Raw genomic sequence first — 14,530 nt, 5'->3', positions numbered from 1 at the left:
ATAAAGTTTTGGATAGAGAGGTTAGTCGTGAAGCCGCAGGGAAACGTGGTTTTAAGGGGGACTCGGTTTCAGTCCTGAGACTGGACTTGCGGTCACTTGGCGGCAGTGTGAACGCCTCTGCCTCGTCCTCTCACCGCCCAGTGTGCTGGTCAGGGACCCGGCACTGATCATATCTCTCTTGGTTCAGTGCACTTTTTTCCACCTTCACCTTACTTCTTGACTTCCTCCCCTCCCTGCCTTCCCCCTGCACACAAATCAGCTTTTCTGGCAGTCCCAGAATCAGCCACATCATTTTATTCTAAAGAAACAGGACGCACCATCTGGGGCTCTGAAGAGGATTTCTCGGGGACTGTTTGCAGAGGCAAGGGTGGGCCAGAGGGAGGCTGTGGTCCTTAGGACACGTGGCCACTGTGGGCCTAGGGGGAGGAGGGACAGAGACAGTGTTACCAGAGTTTAGGGAGCGTTTAGACTGTGGTTCACCTCTTTCCTGAGAACTTCGCAAGCCTGTTCCGATCTCTTTCCTGAATTTAGCACAGAGCATTGGAAATGGGCAGGGCCCCTGAATGAGTCATCTTTGCTCGTGGAGCCAGATTGCAGTTTGCTGTGAATAAACAACCAACATTTGTTGAATGAATATATAGCTTACAAACTCGCCCAAGCAACAGTCACACTGCAGGAGAGACAAATCATCTTGAAGCATTATTTTTCTGAAAGGTCCAGATGTACAGTTTTCAAATTCAGATGGTGGTTGCAGGGTAAGCCAGTTATTAATAGGATTTTCATTTAAAACATAAGCCTTGATAAAGCAGTGTTGCCTAGCAATGTCAGGTTCTACCTGAAATAAATTTGTTGCACATTATCTAGTTGGCTCTTCATGATGACCTCCTAAGGCTCCTTCCATTTGCCATACAAATTAACTCACCCTGGAGATGATAAGTGGCTTGAATAGGGTCACCTCCCATTTCAGTATTAGGCTTGGCTACCATCTGCTGACCTAATATAGGGGTACAGTCTCTTACGCAAAATTGTGTGAGTCCTGTGTGCTTTGGATTGAGTTTATTTTGGAATTTAGAAAGTTAGTAATTTATAAGTGATGAAAATAGCATTTACTGTGGTGTGTGGGGTAAAATTCCTCGTCAAACTCATTATAATGACGCCATGCTGCTGCTGCTGCTAAGTCGCTTCAGTCGTGTCCGACTCTGTGTGACCCCATAGATGGCAGCCCACCAGGCTCCCCCGTCCCTGGGATTCTCCAGGCAAGAACACTGGGGTGTGTTGCCGTTTCCTTCTCCAATGCATGAAAGTGAAAAGTGAAAGTGAAGTCGCTCAGTCGTGTCCAACTCTTCGCGACCCCATGAACTGCAGCCCACCAGGCTCCTCCGTCCATGGGATTTTCCAGGCAAGAGTACTGGAGTGGGGTGCCATTGCCTTCTCCAATAACGATGCCATAGAAATGTGTAAATATCCATGAAAAGGGGGATGTCTAAAGATTGTAATTAGCCTTCAAGTCAGTACAAGTCAGCTTTTGCTGCCTGATGAGTTAGGGTAAACACTTGTTGTCAGAGGTCGAGAATTTTGAAATTGTAGATACAAAGGTGTGACTGTCTCAGTGTCCTTCTATAGAAAGTAGCAAATGGGATTCCTCCCCTGCCTTCCTTTCCTTCTCCTTTTTCTCGTCCGATCAAAGTCCAGAATGATGGGCACCTGAGACCAGCAACAACCGCAGCAGCTGAAGTGCGTTGACTGCCATGCCAGGCACTCTGTTCTCATGATCTCTGAACAAACACATCCTCTGCTGGCCCGGCAGCTCCTCGTATACCCTGGCCTTCGTAAAGGAAGGAAATTGTTGCCCTCTGAAGCTAGCAGTTACCAAGTGTTGAAACCAGAACTTAAACCTACACTCTATTGACCACCATGCTTGAAGGCAGAGATTGTATCTCAGTCATTCTTGCCCCTTGCAACCCCTGTGAAAGTGACTCACAAAATATAGGTACTTGGTACACGTTATTGGCAAAATGATGAATTCATTTATTGATGATGTGGGGATTGGGTTGAAATGTGGATACATAGTCAACTCTGGGGTGAGTTCAGGATGGTGGCGGGAGAATTGTGGAAAAAGCACAGTAAAACTTGAAACTGTGGTCACCTGTGGTGGGGGTCATATGGTTATAATCACATCTGGAGCCATGGGCAATGTTGGGGCACAGTCACTGCTGAAAGGTGGGTGGTCACAGTTGGTGACTGTGGTCCAGGCGTGTTGGACTGAGTGGGATGAGGGGCAGCTTGCATGAACTCGAGGGGGCATGCAGAGTGGGGTGCTGGGAGAGATGCTGGCTGGAGGATATGGTCCAGACAGTGGGAGGAACAGAGTTGCCTTGCACCTTTGCTCTCTCCTGCCCAGAGCTGACATCTTGACTGTGTTGTTTTCTCTTTTCAGGGGGACCGTGGTGCGCCTGGGATCCCCGGCTCTCCTGGCAACCGTGGAGAGCCAGGCATGGCGGTCGCCGGCCCTCCGGTGAGTCTTTATTCACCCGGCACCTCCTTGCTCCAGCACACACGGCCAGGGCCTGCTACGACGACAGGGCTGCTGCCTTCCGGGCTGATCTGGTGGGGGGGTCACTGATCCCTGGGTCAGTCAGGCTGTAGGCCTGTCCACTATGGCTGATGCTGTTACTGTAACCTGGTGTATTTCTTATGGGAATAAGGCCTCTGGGGAGACCAAGACGTGTCCTTTCAAAGAGGAGTGAGAGAACAAAGCTCGTTAAAAAAAGAAAAGGGAGGGGAAAAGGACTCACTGTCCAAACTTGGCGAAAACTGAGTGGAAGCCAGTGAGCCTGGGCTGGTTGGGGGAGGGGCATGGTCTTGGAGGAGTGACTTGCCTTCATGCTCTTTCAGGCAAAGGTGAGTTCATTATCCCTCTCCAATTAATATATCGCTGAGGACATCAGTATAATCAGGAAAGGTTTTGTCTTTTTTAAATAATTTTATTTTATTTATTTATTTCTGGGTTTGCTGAGTCTCATCGCCACGAGGGCTTTTCTCTAGTTCCAGCAAGTGGGGGCTGCTCTGGCTTCACTGCGGCGGCGTCTCTGGGTGCAGAGCACACAGGCTGTAGGGCACGTGGCCTTCGGTAGATGTGGCAGCAGGTTCGGTACTTGCGACTCCCAGGCTCTAGAGCACAGGCTCAGCGGCTGTGGGCCATCGGGTTAGTTAATGTGGGACATGTGGGATCTTCCCAGATCAGAGACTGAACTTGTGTCTCCCGCATTGCCAGGCAGATTCTTTACCACTGAGACACCAGGGAAGCCCCCAAGAAAGGTCTTTATCTCCAAAATAAAGTCCTATGATGTGGTCTTCGGATTGGTGGTTTTGGTGGATAATTCATATCCGTCTACTAGGAAGCTCCAATACTCAGTGGTTTTCTGATACGGCTGCTAAACCTCATAGAATCCAAACTGCCCATGTATCATTGATGACGTTGTCGTCGTCATTATCTTAACCCAGAAGCACAATCAGACTTTATTCCTATTAAACGTACTCTGAATATAAACTGGAGCAACGCATGACCTGGTCTCTGCTTGGTTTCCCATTCAAGAAACAAAGTGGCAGCATGCCTCATTTGTCTCTAAGGAATTTGAGAGGAAGTCCAGTGTATTACAATGTGTGTGCTCGGTCACGAAGTCGGGTTTGACTCTTTGCCACCCCGTGGGCTTTCTCTGGATTTCCCAGGCGGGAATACTGGTGTAGGCTGCTCTTTCCTTCTCCAGGCTTATCTTCCCGACCCAGGGGTGGAACCCTTGTCTCCTCCTTCCCCTGCATTGGCGGGTGGGTTCTTTACCACTGAGCCACCTGGGAAGCGCGGTTACCCACAGCACCACTTGTTAAGTAAACCCCCTCTCCTTGCCCCGGTGCTGCTCTTACCCCCCTCACTCTCTCCCTGAAATTCCCCCCGGGAACCCTGTATTTTCTTCCTCCCAGAAATGACCAGCTCGCTGCCACTCCCCTCCCAGCAGTGGGGCTGCCTTCAAGGCGGGAAGACCAGCGCCCTTGTGTCTTCCTGAAGGTCCCTGGAAAACAGGGAGGAGGCAGGTGGTATCCTCTCAGAAATGTCCAGTTTTAATCTGTTTTTCTTAAATTCTCTGCTAAAATTTCTGATGAAAAAAAACCCCTCTATTGCATCAGCTTTATCTTTTGTCTTTGGCTGTCTTTTACAATCTGTTGGTAACTGGAAGAAACAATATGTAGTGAAGAAACGCAGCAGGTTTCAGGCTTTCTCTTTGTTTCAGAAATCCTGCTTTTAATGGGGCCTTCTCTGCCAGAGTCAGGATTCTGAGTCCTGCAGGCGTTAGCTGCTTAGAAGAGAAACTGTGATCTGGAGTGGTCCCTCCGTCATTTCACGGGCCTCTGCATGTCCCGTCCACTCCCCAGGGAGTCACCGTAGGAAAACCTCAATCAGAAAGCCAGGCAGCAGAGGGGGACGCCTGTCGCCCCACCTCCCGCCTCAGAGCCATGAAATAGCCCCTGAAATACGTCCCCACCCAAGTGATTCCACCTGAAAGGTAATTGGCTGCCTCCAGCTGAGAGGCCACGAGTCAACCGCTCAGGGTCCTCCACTTCCACTGATTAAAAGCTTCCGTGGTGGGTGAGACCTTATGGAGCTTCCATAAATCCTGTCTTTGGCCGCTGGCCCAGGATCCTTCCTGGTGGCCGGGCTGTCTGTATGAGGGTTCAGGGGGGTGTGGAGGTGGAGCGGAGCTGATGACAGGGTGTGTGTACACCCCTCATGCCCCCGGGCTCGGCAGCCCCCCGCCATGGGCTGAGTGGTCTGTGTCTGGGGCTGGGTCCAGAGCATCCATGTCCTCAGGCCTCTGTGCTGTGAAAGCTGGTTTATCCTTTGCTGAAGGCTGGGCTTCTGCATTAGCATCTCCCGAGATCAGAATTCAAGGGCTGTGGGTTTATTGGGGGAAATTATCTCAGAAATCACCCCTTGGGGAGTGGCATTGTCCCCTGGCAAGGCCCTGGAGATGCTGGTGCAGCTGCAGAGGTGTTCTACAGAGGTTGGGGCACAGCCAGGGTCGACTCCTGGTGGGAGTCAGTGAGGGCTGCTCCGGGGTGCGCGGGTAGTGGGGGGACTGGAACTCGGGCTAAGCATCCCCTCGTGGCTACAGATGCCTCAGGAAAGGCACTTCACCCAGAACCTGCCAGATGGGTGCGTGCCCAGAGGTGCTGGAGAGGGTCACTGAAGGTGTCTAGGGCTTCCCAGGTGGCTTGGTGGTAAAGAATCCTGCAATGCAGGATGACGCAGGTTCAGTCCCTGGGTTGGGAAGATCCCCTGGAGGAGGAAATGGCAACCTGCTCCAGGTTTCTTGCCTGGGAAATCCCATGGACAGAGGAGCCTGGTGGGCTACAGTCCATGGGGTCACAGAGAGTCAGACACCAGTGAGCGGTCACACTCGTACTGAAGGTGTCTGCTCCTTCAGTGTTCTCCAGGTAAACCGTCTGGGGCTCAGAAGTGAGGAGACTTGGCTGGTGTCACACAGCTAGTCCAGGGCCAGGACCATTGCTTCCAGTCCTCCAAAGCCAGCTCTCTTCCTCTGCTTCAGCTGGCCTGTGGCTTCCCCAGCGTGGGTGGGATTGCTCATTTCCATCACCTCCTCACATTAAGCCTGGATTCCTCTGGCCCCTCTTCCTGTGGCTCTGTGCTCCAAGGCTTGGGCATCCAGGAGCAGCACTTATCCTCCCTGGAAGGGAGCCCGAGGCTTTCTCTGCCAAGCTCTGCACATCACTGGGCAGGGGAGTGGATTGAGAGGCAATTGTTTGGCGTTTCAACTTCTCCCTTCAAGACATTAACAAAACATCCCTTTTATCTTAAGGTTGCCTGTGATCTTCCTTAGCGGGGTATGACAAGCTTGAAAATGACCCAGTTAGGCCTGAGGACAGATCAAAGTGCTGTTGAACTTCACTGAGCCTCTGAGCCTGAGGTCAGCGAGGGCGGGGCTCCCCCAGCAGCACCCCAGGACCCCGGCCTGAGCAGTAGTTTCTAGATCAAGGGTGTAGGGAGGGTTGCAGCTCGGTCATGTTGGTAGTAACACCTAGAAGCTTGCCTTGAACCTTTAAATGCCACACAACTCCTCCCCTAACGTCTTTCTCAGCCTCCGTTGCCTGGAATCACCTCTCCTTTCTGTCTTCAGCGTTCCCTCTCTGGAGTCACTTGTTCTGACTTTGCCCAGACACTGAGGGTTCACATACAAAGAAAACGAGCTCACAGCCCTTTACAGACCTACAGACTGCGGGAGAGAGGAAGCATGGCACTGATGATGTGGGGAAGCATCTGTCAGGTTTGCTGAGTGGAGCCGTTCTTCTTCCCACTCCCCGCTCTTCCAGGGAGTAATAGAACAAGAATGGAAATGAAAGCCACTAAAAGCTGGAGCGCTGATGACCACAGCTCACGTGGCCTGCCCACTTGCTGCGTCCAGCTCTGAGCAAGATACCCACATCCATCCCCTCACTTATCTCATGGGCATCCTCTCACCCAGTCCTCCCAGCCACCCTGCCAAGCAGATCCTGTTCTCTCTTTCATTTTACGAATGAGGGAATCCGCGTAAGAGATGTGACTGTTGCCTGAAGTCATAGTTAGGACGTCGGGGAGCTGGGATTGGACCCCAGCCTTCTAGCTCCGAGCAGATGCCCTTAGCTGCTCTCCAAGCCAGGGCAGCAGTAGAGCAGGGGTTCACGGGTACATAGTCCTTCCTTGTGCCAGACTTGCCAGGTGGTGCTCAGTTCAGTTCAGTTCAGTCGCTCAGTGGTGTCCGACTCTTTGCGACCCCATGAATCGCAGCACGCCAGGCCTCCCTGTCCATCACCAACTCCCGGAGTTCACTCAGACTCACGTCCATCGAGTCAGTGATGCCATTCAGCCATCTCATCCTTGGTCGTCCCCTTCTCCTCCTGCCCCCAATCCCTCCCAGCATCAGAGTCTTTTCCAATGAGTCAACTCTTCGCATGAGGTGGCCAAAGTACTAGAGCTTCAGCTTTAGCATCATTCCTTCCAAAGAAATCCCTGGGTTGATCTCCTTCAGAATGGACTGGTTGGATCTCCTTGCAGTCCAAGGGACTCTCAAGAGTCTTCTCCAACACCACAGTTCAAAAGTAAAGAATCCACCCGCCAAGGCAGGCAGTGTCTCAGAAGATGTGGGTTTGATCCCTGGGCTGGGAAGATCCCCTGGAGGAGGGCACGGCAACCCACTCCAGTATCATTGCTTGGGAAATCCCATGGACAGAGGAGCCTGGCAGGCTATAGTCCATGGTGTCGCAGAGAGTCAGACATGACTGAGTGACCGAGGACACACTTTCCTTTATGCCCAGGCCGTCTCACGCACTTCACTGCTTTTGAACTACTGACTTGCGAGTCTCGCTGCTGTTTCTGTTCATACGTCTCATCCCCTGGTTTAGCCCAGTTCCTTTGGTTCTAAGAACCGCACCGCTGCCCGTGCTATCCCCAGATCAGGCTGGCCTGCTGCCCTTCTAAAGGAGCGTGTGCAGACAGGTGGCCCCATCTCGCCCAGCTGCTACTTGGAGACCCCAGGCATCCTTCGGCAGGCACCCCAGGGACTTAGGACAGGCGCTGCAGCTTCATTCACTCCCAGTGCTCTCATCCTGTTCTGTGCACAGCGCGAGGTCCCCTGGTTTGCAGAGGAGGAGCTGTGCACCGCCCCGGACCCCAGTGAATGTGCTGTGTCACTTCAGTTGTGTCCGACTCTCTGTGACCCTATGGACTGTAGCCCGCCAGGCTCCATGGGATTCTCCAGGCAAGAATGACTGGAGTTGTTGCCATGCCCTCCTCCAGGGGATCTTCCTGACCCAGGGATTGAACCCACATCTCAGGTCTCCTGCGTTGGCAGGCGGGTTTTTTACCACTAGTGCCACCTGGGAAACCCAGGCCCCAGGGCCCCTTGCATAACCAGGAGCTGAGTATCCCAAATATCCTAATCTTGGCTTTTCGATTGAAGTCTCAGGGGGACTCCTCTGTTGTTGGAAGAAAAAAAAGGTTTTAAATAAATTTCTACTCTCGTTTCCAATTGAAAATGCTCCTTTCTAAACTCAACAAGGCTTTTTGTGGTTCCTATAATAGTTCCTAAGGCATATTGAGCACTTACACAAATGGGCAAGGCTTCTGTGCACGGCTTCTCAATGCATTGCCTTCCGCAGTCTTCGCGGTGGTCCTGGGAGCCCTAGCTGTGATTGTGTCCAGTTTACAGATGAGGAAACGCAGGCTTGGAGAGGTCCAGACAGTGGGCCTGGCTCAAGCTGCTGATGAAAGGCAAAGCAAGTGTTTGAACCTGCCCCGGGAGCCCAGCATGTAGCCTGGTACCCGTGAGCCCTTCAGATGAAAGGTGATGGAGAATAAACTGTGCTGTGTCTTTAGGTAGATATCTATGGGAGGAGGAGCAAAACTGATGAAACAAGATGTATTGTTTGGTCTTATGGAGCTTCCCACGGTCTGGACTCTGCTCACAGAATAGCTCATTGCTTCCTGGTCCCCGTGTCTCCTGTACACCCATACTTGGGCCTCAAGGCTGGAGCAAATTCAGGTTTGATCTTTCTGACAAGACTTCACAGGCTGTGTGTCCTTCCAGCAGGAGGTATCTGACGTCTGGCGGTGTCTTGTCTTGACGTTCACAGCCTTTGATGTCCAAGCCTTAGATCAGTTAGCACAGCAAGGCTTGCAAATCGGCGCTCTTTTAGTTTAATCAGTTCTTTTATGTATTAGCTCCAGTCCTTCTGTATGGAGAGGTGTTCCCTCATTTATAATTTGGATACCCAGTCGAGCCCTTCTTGTGGAAGGCCGATTATGTTTTCCTGTAAATTATTTTCAAATAATAACTTGGTTCCCTCAGTTAAGTTCAGTCACTCAGTCGTGTCTGACTCTTTGCGACCCCATGAATCGCAGCATGCCAGGCCTCCCTGTCCATCACCAACTCCCGGAGTTCACTCAGACTCACATCCATCGAGTCAGTGATGCCATCCAGCCATCTCATCCTCTGTTGTGCCCTTCTCCTCCTGCCCCCAATCCCTCCCAGCATCAGAGTCTTTTCCAATGAGTCAACTCTTCGCATGAGGTGGCCAAAGTACTGGAGTTTCAGCTTTAGCATTATTCCTTCCAAAGAAATCCCAGGGCTGATCTCCTTCAGAATGGACTGGTTGGATCTCCTTGCAGTCCAAGGGACTCTCAAGAGTCTTCTCCAACACCACATTTCAAAAGCATCAATTCTTCGGTGCTCAGCTTTCTTCACAGGCCAACTCTCACATCCATACATGACCACTGGAAAAACCATAGCCTTGACTAGACGGACCTTTGTTGGCAAAGTAATGTCTCTGCTTTTCAATATGCTGTCTAGGTTGGTCATCACTTTTCTTCCAAGGAGTAAGCGTCTTTTAATTTCATGGCTGCAGTCACCATCTGCAGTGATTTTGGAGCCCCCAAATATAGTCTGACACTGTTTCCACTGTTTCCCCATCTATTTCCCATGAAGTGATGGGACCAGATGCCATGATCTTCGTTTTCTGAATGTTAAGCTTTAAGCCAACTTTTTCACTCTCCTCTTTCACTTCCATCAAGAGGCTTTTTAGTTCCTCTTCACTTTCTGCCATAAGGGTGGTGTCATCTGCATATCTGAGGTTATTGATATTTCTCCCAGCAATCTTGATTCCAGCTTGTGCTTCTTCCAGCCCAGCATTTCATGATGTACTCTGCATAGAAGTTAAATAAGCAGAGTGACAATATACAGCCTTGACGTACTCCTTTTCCTATTTGGAACCAGATGTTGTTCCATGTCCAGTTCTAACTGTTGCTTCCTGACCTGCATACAGGTTTCTCACGAGGCAGGTTAGGTGGTCTGGTATTCCCATCTCTTTCAGAATTTTCCACAGTTTGTTGTGATCCACACAGTCAAAGGCTTTGGCATAGTCAACAAACCAGAAATAGATGTTCTTCTGGAACTCTCTTGCTTTTTTGATGATCCAGCGGATGTTGGCAATTTGATCTCTGGTTCCTCTGCCTTTTCTAAAATCAGCTTGAACATCTGGAAGTTCATAGTTCACGTATTGCTGAAGCCTGGCTTGGAGAATTTTGAGCATTACTTTACTAGCATGTGAGATGAGTGCAATTGTGTGGTAGTTTGAACACAGTTGGTTCGCTGGTACTTGGTTCCCTGGTATCTCGCAACGATGATCAATGAGGTGTTTTTGTTTTTTTTATCAATAATTTTGAACTCAGAGTTAAACACATTCAGTTTGTTTTAATGTATGGCAGATATTCTTCCTTTTGCTGTCCAGATTGTCTTATTTTATGCAAATAGGAGCCTCTTCGGGTTGACCCTAAGTACTTTTGACACACGCCTAGCAGTCTTTAGGCTTCCCAGGTGGCGCTAGTGGTAAAGAAAACGTGAAAGGTAAAGTTGCTCAGTCGCATCCGACTCTTTGTGATCCCATGGACTATACAGTCCATGGAATTCTCCAGGCCAGAATACTGGAGTGGGTAGCCTTTCCCTTCTCCAGGGGGTCTTCCCAAGCCAGGGATCGAAGCCAGGTCTCCCACATTGCAGGCAGATTCTTTACCAGCTGAGCCACAGTAGTAAAGAACCTGCCTGCCAATGCAGATGTAAGAGGTGCTGGTTGGTAGTTTCCCTGATCCCATTTGGAATGATAGAATGTTCCAGATTTGAATATATTCCTTGTCCAGATCTGGGATCAGTCATTTCTCCAAGGAGTCGTAGTTCCTTTTAAGTGGAACACGGTATCAAAGGCCAAAATATGTGTGTTGCATAAAGTGACTCTTGAACAAACCCATCAGAGGGCGTGATCTCAGAAATAGGGTCGTTATGGTGGAACACGTTTTTAGGCTTCAGATTTTAGACTGACATTGGGAAGTTGTTACACAATTGCTCCTCCATAGCACACTCCTCTATTGCTTTAAAGTATAGTAGCAAGATAGCTGTGGGAATGCCTGTTATAGGCCAGGCACCGGTCCTGTTCTCTACTTAGAGGATCTTCTGCTTCTGATCATAGGAGCCAAGGTGATCACCCAGCTTTGTGTTATAAATAAGGAAGCTGAAGTTCAGAAAAACAAAGTAATGTGCTCAAGCTCAAACAATTAATAATTGATAGAACTAAGATTTGAAATGAAGACCTTTTTGACAAGCAGTTCCATCCTTCACATGTGGATTTCTATTAAATGACAGATGAGAGGAATCCAACGCTTAGTCTGATGAACAAGCCAAATGCTTGAGGTGCATCTTGGAGTTCAATTTAGAAACAAAAAGTGCCTCTAAAATCTGGCAGCATTCCCCAGGCCAGTTATAAACTGTCCTTTAGCCCTTTCCTTGAGGAGTAAGTATACAGCCTCAATAAGGAGCTACTATGGTAGGAATGAAATTTGGATGTGTGTATATTGGTCCCCGGGTGCCATTGACCTTCAGCTTGACGAGAGCCTGAAAGCTCATGGAGGGGGAAGTGATCTGTGAGTCAGGGAGATTCTGCGTGGGATTCTGAGTCCATTGTCTCCTCTTAAAAAAAAAAATTACTTATTTATGTTTAGCTGCGCTGGATCTTCATTGCTGCACAAGAGCTTTCTCTGGTTGCAGAGAGTGGGGGATACACCCTGATTGCAGCGCTTGGGCAGCCCCTTTTCGGTAGCTTCCCTTGTTGCAGAATATGGACTCAACGTGCCTGGGCTTCAGTAGCTGAGGCTCCAGGGTTCCGGAGCAGAGGCTTGGGAGTTGTGCACACGGGCTTAGCTGCATTGCGGCCTGTGGAATCTTCCCAGACCAGGGATTGAACCTGTGTTCCCTGGCTGCCACGCCTGGTGTATGTGAGGCTCTCAGTAAATATTTGCAGAGCACAATAAGGAAATTACTTCATGTATTGCTCTTAAAGAAATCTTCTATGAGGGTTAAAAGGGCTGTTTGTGTTTCTTGAGGGGAGTTTTTAGGTTGATATGAGTAAAGTACTAGAGTAGGAAATGGCAACCCACTCCAGTATTCTTGTCTGGAAAATTCCATGGACAGAGGCGCCCTCTGGGGCTCCATAAGCTCCCAAAGTCCATGGAATTGCAGAGTCCCACTGCTCAGTGCTCCCACCGACCCCCGCATTGCGAGGCAGATTCTTGCCCACTGGACCACCAGGGAAGCCCAGAGCCCACTGTCTTCTTACCTGCTTGACTTAGTCCTCTGGAAGTTTCCACTAGTTTAGTGCTCAACTCTACACTGAAAATGATGTTTATTTTATCTTATCAGGAATTTCTGGGACGTGTTTAATGGGCAGGCTTTTAGGTTACCTGGTCTGTGGTGCTGTCTGGGACCTGTGCCTTTGGGTAAAGGCTCTTCTCCCTCTCTGGGTATCTCAGAGGTTCTCCTGGGCACTGCTTCAGGGATACACAGGTGCCCAGGACTGAGAGCGGGTGGTGGGGCTCCGCGCATCTGGAGAGTGACTCGCGGTGTGGGGACACACAGGTGCCCGGGGCCAACAGCGGGTGGTGGGGCTCCGTGCACCTGGGGACTGAGTTGCGGTGTGGGGACACACAGGTGCCCGGGGCCAAGAGTGGGTGGTGGGACTCCGCGCACCTGGGGAGTGGCTCGCGGTGTGGGGACACACAGGTGCCCGGGGCTGAGAGCGGGTGGTGGGACTCCCCGCACTTGGGGAGGGACTCACGCGGGACTCACGGTGTGGTGTGGGCTGTCTCCTTGTCTCTTCCAGCCTTTGTTTGATCATCAACGATGAGGATGATAACACTTGATTTTCAAGTTCTCATACCATAAAATTTTAATTTTAGCAGCATGCCGTGTGCTGTGCTCTACTGTGTCTGGCTATTCCCAGGGTGGTGCTGAGTCCTGGAGAGCGTGTGCTGAGCGCCCCCAGGGCAGAGGAGAGAGGGCAGATGGGCCCAGAAGCAATGACAGTACCAGGCCATCCATCCTAGACGGGGTGACCTGGGGGCTGGGGACCGGTTCTAATGAGCCCCCTGGGAGAAGCCTGGGAGATGTCCAGAGGTGTCAACATCTACCCTGGGAACCCACGTGTGGCAAGGAGAACTTGTCCAGGCAGGAGGGCAGGGCGGCGTCTCCTCTGTGGATGCGAAGGCTTGGGGCCCAGGGCCAGTGCCGCTCACTCGGGGCCTGACACTTGACACTAGTGCCTCAGGCAGAGCGCGCATCTTTGGTTCAGCTCAGGAAGCCAGGTTGTAGGCTGCTCACACGTGTGGGATGGCAGACCGTGGTGTGTGTGTGTGTGTGCACACACACATGTATCTGTATGTGTGCGTGCATGCGAGGGAAGGGGTACTGCTGCAGCATCAGCCATGCAGCCCACTCTGGGGAGTCTAGACGTGCCCCTTCCCCTGCCCATCCCGCCCAAGCAAGCAGGGCGTGCAGCACAACAATGCTGAAATGCAGGGTCCACTCCGCGCCAGGGCTGGAGATGGGCTAGGCGCCAGACCCCCGCTGGGTGCCAGGATGGGGCAGCACCCGTGCAGGGCAGGTGGAGGAGGTTCCAGGAGGATCCCCACACACAGCGATAGTGGGCGCATGAGAGAGGGGGTGGCAGTGTGCCTTACAGATGCAGGAAGCCATGAAAAAGAATGACATTGCCATTTGCGGCAGCATGGGTGGACCCAGAGGTTGTCACAGTGAGTGAAGTAAGCCGGGCAGAGAAGGGGGCAGAGCACGTGGTGTCCTTTATATGTGGAATCTGAAAAGAAAGGATACAAACGGGCTTACAGAACGAAACTGACTCGCAGACTTATGGTGGCCTGGGGGAAGGGATGGGAGGAAGGGGTGGTTAGAGTTTGGGTGGACATGTACTCACTGCTGTATTTAAAATAGATGGTCAACAAGGACCTACTGGCTTGCACAGGGAACTCTGCTCAAGGTTCTGTGACAGCCCGCATGGGAGAGGAGTTTGGGGGAGAATGGATACGTGTATATGTATGGCTGAGTCCCTTTGCTGTCCACCTGAAACTATCACAACACTGTTAATCAATTATACCCTGATACAAAACTAAAAAGTTTTTTCTTAAAAAAAGATGGGAGAGCGTTAGCTTTTCCTTAAGGACCCAGCCTTAGAGATAAACACCACAGCACGTTTAAACAGACGTTTCACTTCCAGTTTGCTTACTTACTTGTTTGTTTGTTTCTTAGGGCCCCTCTGGACCACCAGGAGAGAAAGGTCCTCCGGTACAGTATGACTTAAATACAGGGCTGTGTCTTGATGGGAGAAATTATGCACTAATCAAAGCCGTTTGAAGTTGGAGGGGTCAGCAAAGACAGTAGTTTAAAAAAAATCTTTGACGTTATACAGTGGAGACTGTCCGAGATACAGGCGCTCACCTGCGGGGTGGTAGAGTCGGGAGGTAGGCTGCCCAGGGCCCTGAGCTCCAGTGACAGCTGGGCAGGCTGGCACTGCCTTTGCTTTCCGCCGCCTCTGCTTCCCTCTGGACGGACAGCTGTGGTTTCACGCATGTCATCATGTTGCCAGA

At 50.8% G+C, this 14,530-nt stretch overlaps 1 protein-coding gene across 1 annotated transcript in view; it reads left to right on the top strand.

Moving 5' to 3' along the window:
* COL22A1 (collagen type XXII alpha 1 chain) overlaps nt 1–14,530 on the top strand; it is a 224,960-nt gene that overhangs the window by 153,836 nt on the left and 56,594 nt on the right. Inside the window, exons 40-41 of the mRNA XM_018058603.1 lie at nt 2,438–2,515; nt 14,193–14,228. Of these exons, the coding sequence (XP_017914092.1) occupies nt 2,438–2,515; nt 14,193–14,228 (114 nt within the window). The remainder of the gene's footprint in view (nt 1–2,437; nt 2,516–14,192; nt 14,229–14,530) is intronic.

Source organism: Capra hircus, chromosome 14, assembly GCF_001704415.2.
Source record: "Capra hircus breed San Clemente chromosome 14, ASM170441v1, whole genome shotgun sequence".
Lineage (NCBI taxonomy): Eukaryota > Metazoa > Chordata > Mammalia > Artiodactyla > Bovidae > Capra > Capra hircus.
Note: the sequence above shows the minus strand (reverse complement) of the source record. Positions and strands in the feature narration are given on the sequence as shown.